Source organism: Pomacea canaliculata, linkage group LG2 (genome assembly GCF_003073045.1).
Source record: "Pomacea canaliculata isolate SZHN2017 linkage group LG2, ASM307304v1, whole genome shotgun sequence".
Classification (NCBI taxonomy): domain Eukaryota; kingdom Metazoa; phylum Mollusca; class Gastropoda; order Architaenioglossa; family Ampullariidae; genus Pomacea; species Pomacea canaliculata.
In genome coordinates this window covers 22,401,217-22,410,441 of record NC_037591.1, presented here as the reverse complement: position 1 = coordinate 22,410,441, position 9,225 = coordinate 22,401,217, and the positions used below count along the sequence as shown (strand labels likewise).

The window sequence follows — 9,225 nt, the reverse complement described above, 5'->3', positions numbered from 1 at the left end:
ATATAATATCTCTAGGGACCTGAATTTCCCATTTGCTGATGCTTGTATTTATTCTTAATTGTTATATGGTTAATTTTAATTGTGTGAACTCACCCCTACATTAGAATTTGTGCTTTACAAATTCAATTATTATTATTAAAGGTGGGCTTTGCAGCATGGTGGAAGTTTCAATCTCAACCAATATGTAGTAATACAGTGATCAATACTGAGTGAGGCTGTAAAAAAGAAAATTATAGGGTATTTCCATAATTTCACCCCATTTCACTGCTTTCAATCCAAGCAAATTTATTCAAATAATAAATTGGATAACAAGTTAGTAATATCAATATGAATCAAACATGTTCATAAAAGTTCTTTTATTTCTCAGCATGACCATGTATTAATCCTTGCAGAAAAATATTCCTCTATAGGCTGACATGAGACGTAAGTACATCTTTTGGTCTAGTGGCCATAGATGGGTAGAGGCTAGAGAAATGCAAGTAGTTTAATATTTAGGACATGACATGTAGAAGGCATAGCCTTGCCCTCTCTTCAGCTGCCTTTTACTTTAACAAATTAGAGGCTGCAGCCTTCTCCTTGTTAAGCACTCTAACCAAAAGGCTATGGAACTTTCAGAGGGAACACAAATAGACTATGAATCAAAATTGATTAGTTTGAAAAACTGGATAACATCACTACTAGGCCTTCCTTATAGCTTTTCTATTCATACAAACTTGCATGTGCTGAAATATGAGTTATAAAATATGCATTTTGAAACTTGTGCAACCGTATGAAAGCAAACTCCTACCCTCCACTTTTTTTAAAATTTACTTCCTTTATACTCCAGGGACATGAAAGTGGCAATTCTTGGAGTTAACCAAAGTGACGCTAAACAAAAACCTCAAATGGCAATTATAAAATAAGCCATGGTATCACAATATGCAGTGTATCAGACACTTGCTCACTCATTCAACTTTGTAATATACATACACATTTAATTTTTTCTGCTCATCATTTTAGTGTTATTCAAATGCTAGTAATAAAATAAAATGCTATTCAGGAGAAAACTTGTATTTAAATGCGTTTGATTAATTCACTGTAAAGTCATGATCCCACAAAGGTAACATTTATTTGCACAAAACATTGGTGCCTAATGTTAAAAAGGGAATAATTAGCAACGTTCAATCTAAAAATAGGAAGCTCATCTACATCACTGGTTTTTAGTAAAATTACTCAGAAATCTGTCAATGGAATGCCTTTTAAGAAAATGAAGAAATGTGTCCATGTCTGCTTAGTGAACGACAGAAAAAAAAGTACAGCTACTCTTTTGCATGCCCTGAGGTTCATTTTGATCTTTTTATACCAAGGCCTGTGCAGCCCCTTTTGAACTAGGCTTAGCAATGTCAGTGTTGAGCTAGGCTTAGCATGTCAGTGTTGATAGGTGAATGTATAAGCATACAAGAAGGTCTTTGGCTACAATGACTAAAAGTTATACATCTTTTTGCATTTGTTACCATATCATCCTTACACCTAGCACTAACTGATAAGACTGAGAATTTCAAGGTAAGAAAAGAATAGACTCAATGATCAGTGCCAGCAGCAGCGCTACCAGTCCCATAGCAGGACTATAAAGCACTGCAGATGCTAGTTGACTAAGGAAATCAAGTGATGATACCCCTGACTTGCAGGAGCCAATTTGTCACAAAATTAAAGCTTGGGTTTTCTGGCAGGCGATGAGTTCGATTGGCAAGTTGCTGTTGCAGCTCTTCAAATTCTGCTGTGGCTTTATTCAGAGGCTTTCTCTTGAAAATTCTCCCTAAAAAAAGGTGACAAAAATATCATGCATGTATTTTTCAATAAAAAATAATTATCACTGTTGCTACAGATCGCTGTTGCTATTTTAGCTAATCACAGTTTTTTTCATTCATCTTCTCTCTTATAAACATGAATGTATCAATACACACAGTTTTACCTTTGTGCAGAAAGTATCAAATCTGTCTGCAAAGTCATGTTTGAACATGGATATATCTAATCAACATACCTTCCCAGATTTTGATTGAATCACCCTCTAGTCTAGCCAGTTAGGCGAAGCGACAACACTCATGTCGAAACCCATTCAAAATCAAAGAAAATGAACATGCAGCACTTAGGCCTGGCCTTTAAAATAGGTAATGTAGGGATTAACGTTGGTGATGGTCATCTACAAATCACATCATTAGCATGAATGAAATAAGTATTTTGGTGATGGGAACAAGCACCTAGAAAGAAAAGAGAGATTCTAATTCTCTCACCTTCATTTCCCCCACACGTACTTTCATGATGAAGTCTCTCACTGCACCAGAACATCGGACTGGTGGAGGATGGCCTCTCATCATGTAACGCACACTGTCAGTCTTGTGGAATATCTGTAATCATTTAGTCTTGATTAAAGACTCACCATGCAACTCAAACATGAACCTAATCAGCCAGGACAATCTGACTGACCTAACGACAATCTGACCACCACTCACAAATCAATCATGCCATGACCAAACAGACCACTGCCAAAAAATGATTCAACCACTTGTCACTGTCTAGTTCAAAGTCTCAATCAATTATTTCCTCATTCCCTTTCCCCCTTCAAACAAAAAAAAAGAAAAAGCCTCCTACTTGATAAAACAGCTTGCGCTCCCGGCCGGTGTCTTTATGGCGCCCGCTATGGATCATGTGAAAATTGTTCTTAATGAGTCCAAGGTATTGTTGAATCCCTAGCTCGGTGACAAATCTACCTTTGTTCTGAGTCAATATCTGCAAGAAACAAAATAAATGATTTTTACATCCAAATCAAACTAGCATTCAATATTATTTTTAGGAGGCTGTGACTGGTCCTGAACTCATGATGACGCACAGGTGAAGCATCTATTCTCATGTGAATGCACTCCATGTGCTTGATTTCCCAAGTGTATGGTACGCATACCTTCTACTCTTTACAGAGTAAACATGCCAGTCACATAAACTAATCCAAAAACAGACCAATAAACCATTCATAAAATCAAGCTAAGCAGACAAGCCAACCACTTCTTATTAGAAAAATTACAGAATCGTTATTGTGCAAGGTTGTCATAATAAGAGGAATCAATGCAGACAACAACTGTATTCTATTGCACAACTTTACCCCTGCAGAGAAGGAAACGTCTATGTTTAAGTGGACAAACATATTTACTAGCTAGCTGCAAGAAATGCTTCCCACAAAAATTGTCATTTTTAGTATTTTTAAGCATGCGGTGCTCACCTTCCACAAAGGACTCACAAAGTCATGGTCATCCAGATAAACCACCTTTCAAAAGAAAAAATTCCTTATGAGTGTTTTATAAGGTAGTACGTTTCACAAAATAGTAAATACTCGACATTTACTTACAAAATTCAAGATGTTTTGAATCTTTAAAAATATGCAGACATATATCACTGTGTACTCAAACAAATATTTCTTTTTGGACATCTCCTTGATGTATGTCTAGAAACCTGATGTATTAATCTTGATCTTAACAACATACTATAAACTTTAGAGCTTGGAAAAGCCTAGGTAAAAAGCTTTTGCTTATTTAATTAAATCAAATATATAAAAAGAGCTAAGAAACATTTATAAATTTATCTTGGTGGGTAGGAGGCATCAATAGGTATTTGGAAGTTATGCATTCTTTCTGAGACATTCCATAAAAGCCAACCAAAAAGACCTAGAAAAATGAAAAATATGCTCCTTTCCTAGCATTAAGAAAATGTGATTTAATAACTAAAAACCAAGCAAACACAAGGAAAAAAATATGAAAGTCTGTTATTAGAAGAAAGTTACATTGGCTAACCTCTAAGATGATCACGCTGCCTTTTAGAAGCATTTCACAAAAGCTTCTTGCCTCATATGCACCATATTCAACCTTCTTGTCAGGACCCCGGCTTTCCATGCACTCTGCACCACGCTTGCAGGCACTCAGCAAGTACTGGTACCAAGACACAACTTTATAATTAAACTTTAGATGTTAATTAGAGTCAGCTGGCAAAACAAAAAAATTAAAGATATCAGTGTAGATTTGTATATCTTCAAAATGGAGCTTTTTGATCTGCATCTGCATGGATACAAGATGTGAATGCTATCTGAATGCTTCATAAAAACAACAAAAACACAGACCTTAAACTTAATGAGAATCAACTTGAAGAAGCCTATTCAATTGCAAGAAAATGATATGGAAAAACTGTAAGAATATATACCTCAGTAGGCTCCTTGTAGACAATAATGTAATCTGCATCACTTTCAGGAGTAGACAATCCATACATGAAACTTCCTGCCCTTGCTACAAGCAGAATCTGTTCAGGTTTCATCTTGACCACTGGACCACCAATGTCCTGCATCAGCTGGTACAAGTGACTGAGGTCATTCTCGGGACCTTATGAAATTAAGCCTGTGAAAATCTTACATAACATACGCTCTTACATTCTACGGAGCTAAACCAAAAGTGCCGTTGTAAACCACATATAAAAACTGTCCCCCCACTATCCACCCACGCCACTGCTTTTTGGGCTACAAGTATTCAGTTGAAAATTTCTTCTGCTAAGGCAGATTTTTAAGGGGTCCTGTTTTTTGAATGAATATTGAAGGGGTCCTCCGAAATTTTAATGCGTACTGTACGCAATTTTTTGCGTAAGCAGAAGCCCTGTCTATTATCATCATTTCCATATTCAATCCATTTCATTGGTTTCTTAATTCAAAAACTTATGTTTCCGGTACAAATGCTTACATATTTCTGGCATCAAAAGTCGCCCTTGCAATCTACTTTGCTTCATCCAGTTTCCTACCACAGCCTCCACATCTTGTTGTGGATGAAATTGGTATTTCTTTATGCTGTTTCGCAGTTCATCATGCCAGGACATCATGCAGTCAAAAATGTCTTGCTTTGATACGTCTGGGTCCTGGAGAGGATTTTATAGATGCTTGTTTTTAAAACATTGATTTATGAGAGTGAGTTAAAGTTCACTGTTTAAACTTTTTTTTTTTAATCAAAAGATGACATCAGCTTCTTGTGCACAGAAAGTCATTTTACTCTGGCTTATGTTTGCATCTATTTCAAAAACAAATAGCAAGAAAAGTTTGGAACAAACCTTCGGAAGTTAATTCTTCCAAAGAATCCTGTGAGCAAGGTAAAAAAAACCTACATGATAAAGAGCCTGAAGCTTATGCAGAGCTTCTGCTGCACACTGTGGTAACACTGATGACTGAAGTTTACTAGTAGCTGGTGGCTGACCCAAGAGATGATTATGGGCATGGTGCAAAAGTCTGAAGAAGAATTTGAAATCCTATGATTTACAACAAGTCAGAGGTAAAATTTAGTCAGACTGTATGGCTTTTCACAATGAGAACTGACTTAAAAAAAACAAAAGAAGTGAGTCAGTATTTGAGTAACATTTCATGAAAAAAGGAAGAAAAAAAGTAAAGACAAAAGACTGATTGTGGTTGATGAAAATGATGATGACAATAATTCTGGCAGTGGTGGTGATAATAGTCAGTGAGAGAGAGAAAGTGAGATTGAGTGTGTGTGTGTTTGCATGTACATGTGATGATGAAAGATGTGATGGTATGTAGGATATAAGTAAATGATTTAAAGCAAGAATAATCTTGAAATTAATTCAAACAAAGGTTAAAAATGTCACAAAATCCAGAAATTTTATGAGGTAATCTAAAAACATGAAAATACAAGGATTGGGTTTTTTTTTATTGATAATTACAAGATGAATGTAAAAGGTTATAGATACAGCAAGGATCTGTAGAGAGTCATACTCTTAAAGTTAATAATCGTTTCTATAGCAGTTTCAACCTGAATGCTTCACAGATCTCTGCTTGGGTGGACTTTTCACACAATTTCATTCCTCCATTTTTTCGCTTCTTTGCTATGCTGCCCATTGCCTGACCACAGCATGCTTCTAGAAAAGGACGAGTTCCTGAATAAGACAAAGGAGATTCAAACTGCAGTTACATCCATGAATGTATATGTGTGCTCACACAAACATGTGAATATTGTGAACATTTTTTTTAATAAAACCCCTACACCATCATCAGCTTCCAAATAGTCAATAATCCTATGGGAGACCAGTGTGTTTAATTTATAAGCCATCGTTGCAAACTTATCTAACTTTTGTACATTATGCCCTTGACACAGAAAGATTTCTTAAAATATATCAGATATGCCTGGTCAAACATGTCATTATTCTGGTAGACAATGCTGGTCCTTTTCTAATCACAGCCTATAATAAATAAATGATTTTTTTTCTAAATAACATGTTTTTAGCTGTTTAACCCTATTAATATGGTAATGTTTAACTTATGAATGTTGTGATGCAGTCAACACTGCTGCTCTGCTCAATACTTATCTTGTACTTAAGACTATTTAGATATAGCTATTCTAGCAGACTACATTTCAATGAATTCATCAAAATATTTCTATTATTTACTGCTGCTGTTTTTTTTCTGATTGTGAAATAGTTGAGGAATATGTATAATCCATGTATGCAATGGTTTCACAGAGAAACAAAATTACATCAAGAGTTTTGTGCCTACAATTAACTGCTAGTGTCCTTTTGAAAGATCATGCTGTGATGGCCTATGCAGCACCAGACATGGATGACATGTATGTTGCAAGTGCTCTGTTACCTGTTATAACCTCAGATTTCAGCACTGCCGAAGATTTGACCACTCTTTTGAACTATATACTACAGCTTCATCTGGACAGTAGAGTGCTTCTACAGAGCGGGTGCGACCTTTGGCCAGGACATGGCCAAAATGACTCAGCTCCATCACAGACAGCCACCCCTGCAAAAGGGGGAAAAAAATTACCCATTGCAGCAGCAGAGGGGGAAAACCCAACACAAGTATTTGAATAACATTTCATGAATAAAAAATATGTACAAAAGGAAGAAAAAAGCAAAAACAAAAGACGGATTGTGGTTGATGAAAATGATGATGACAATAATTCTGGCAGTTGTGGTGATAATAGTCAATGAAATTAAAGGATTTTGAAATTAAAGTCTCATTTCTTGCCTTACTGTGGCTGTATATGAAATGAATTTTTAACAGATTAACATTAATAGCACTTTAATACCTGGGCACTTAGAAACATAAATGAAGCTAGTTGATATAGGTCAGTTCAACCATAACAGCAAATTTTATCTGCAGCAATCATCCAAGAGATAGTAGTGGATAATGAATGACTATCTTACCAGATCAACAACACAGCCTGCTTCTTGGATCTGAGGATTAGCTGGAGAGAAGAATTGATGATCATCAGTTATCACCACAACAAGCAGAATGTTATACTTGGCCTGTTCTCCTCTTTCTTTTTGCGTTGACTCCCACCAGGGACATGTCAAGAGAATGCCTGCCAATATTTTCTTACACCTCCCTGCTGAGACAGATGAAGAAACTCTGGAATCGACATTTAACAAGTTTAGTTCAAAATATATGGCAAATATAACAAACAAAAGTAAGTCAATCCATTTTATGAGAAAGATATGTTATAATCAGCATGACTTCGCCATACCTGAAAGCATTTCACTGATGAGGTCTGTGAACTTTTGACGAGAAACATCACTGACTGATGTGGGCACATGCATCAACACCAACTGTTTCAAATCCACAAGGGGTCTAGCCTCTACTTGTAAAGGAACATAGCTCTCAGAACTTCCCTCTAGGTAGTGACTTGATGTTTCTTGCTTGATCAAGGGTCGTACGAAGACCATCTTTTACTATCAACCATAATATCAAGGGCAAAATATAAATGCATACTTTCCTTGTCAGTAATCATGTCATGTGGAGGGTTAAAATGTTGCCTGTCTCAACTAAGCAAACTAGACTGTGGACACATTGTACATATACTTGGAAAATGAAAATGATTTTGAGCCAACTTAATCATGTGCAGACACAGGTCGAATCTATGACCTCATTTTGGGCATGTTTATGACATAGAGACTACAACAAATGACAGAGTTAAGAATTTGGGGCAGAAGTCACATCAAGTCTGTAACCCACTTTCAGCAGTAGACAACACACATCAAACCTACAATCTTAACCCATAAAACATAAGCACTAAAATCTATTAAAAAAGAAGTTATCAGCAAATAAAAGCATTTGCTTACACTGTAGTCACTGGCATTGTCATAATCATGACTGCTCATAAAAACATGTACTCAACATTTAAAAACTCAGTGGAGTTCAAACTTACAAACAGTCAATTAGCGCTGATACTCAAAAAGCCTGAGGGCTTTTATGAAAAAACCACTAATATATATATAAACCTATACGCTCACATCAGGCAGTGCACACATTTTTTTTCTGGAAGTTATTTAAAGTGAATCAGTTTATTTGGAACAAAGTGGAAATGATTCATTAAAGAACCATACAGCATATACAAACATATGATGGAAGTAAATAAAGGAGCCAAAGATCATACACTGAATATCGCCAGCTTTCTTCCAAAGTGTCTAGACTGAAGGGCCAGTCTTTCGAGAGCTTGCACAGCTGTTGCAGCATTTGATACTGATGATTCATCCATAATTATCTCTTGCTTATTCCAAACTTGTACATGAATCTGCAATAAACACAGTGTAGTATCACTCTGGTTGGTCTTTAAGCACGTCCTGTTCAAAACTGTTTTTATTATATACATTATCCTGATTGTCTGCATTTGACATTTCAGAAGACTCTCATGGTATCAAACACTTTTATTCATTATAACCATAATATGAATTCAAAGCAAATGTGCAACTTCTATAAGGAGTTACACTTTGACACAAGTAGGTCACACCTCCTCTTAAAATTACATTATACAGATTGCTGACGAGATAGAACCAACAATACTTCAAAGATAAATTATTTCTAGTTATGTCAAACTGCTAATCACTCTAAACAATTATTAAGTATTAATTCCTTTTTCTACTTTTAAAAAAGTGTTCATTCAACATTGTTCTTACATATAATGTTACTGGTATTAGCGTCAGTGGAAACCTACCCTGTGTTTATGTTGGTAGTTAACTCCCTTGTAGCCTATAAATCGTCTGCTAAGTTAACGAGCGTCCAAAATATTTATTTAAGGCCAATAATCATCATTGTTTGTAAGCTACTTTTGTGTAGAAATAATTATCTTTATAATCTTTCGATTTAACTTTTTTATGCTTCATTGTTATATCTGCTTATGTCGCTGAGCTTGTGTTATATCTGCTTATGTC

The 9,225-nt window shown here is 35.7% G+C and overlaps 1 protein-coding gene across 1 annotated transcript; it reads right to left on the bottom strand.

Moving 5' to 3' along the window:
• Positions 1-339: 339 nt before the first annotated feature.
• On the bottom strand, positions 340-9,020 carry LOC112556144. The gene is given in 16 exon segments (XM_025224858.1): positions 340-1,770; positions 1,773-1,795; positions 2,271-2,384; positions 2,629-2,766; positions 3,251-3,295; positions 3,819-3,953; positions 4,222-4,397; positions 4,749-4,920; positions 5,164-5,284; positions 5,823-5,946; positions 6,656-6,671; positions 6,674-6,814; positions 7,222-7,403; positions 7,542-7,746; positions 8,451-8,588; positions 8,971-9,020. Coding segments are annotated over 14 exon segments (1,716 nt in total). The 5' UTR covers positions 7,741-7,746; positions 8,451-8,588; positions 8,971-9,020; the 3' UTR covers positions 340-1,640.
• Between the last annotated feature and the right edge of the window lie 205 nt (positions 9,021-9,225).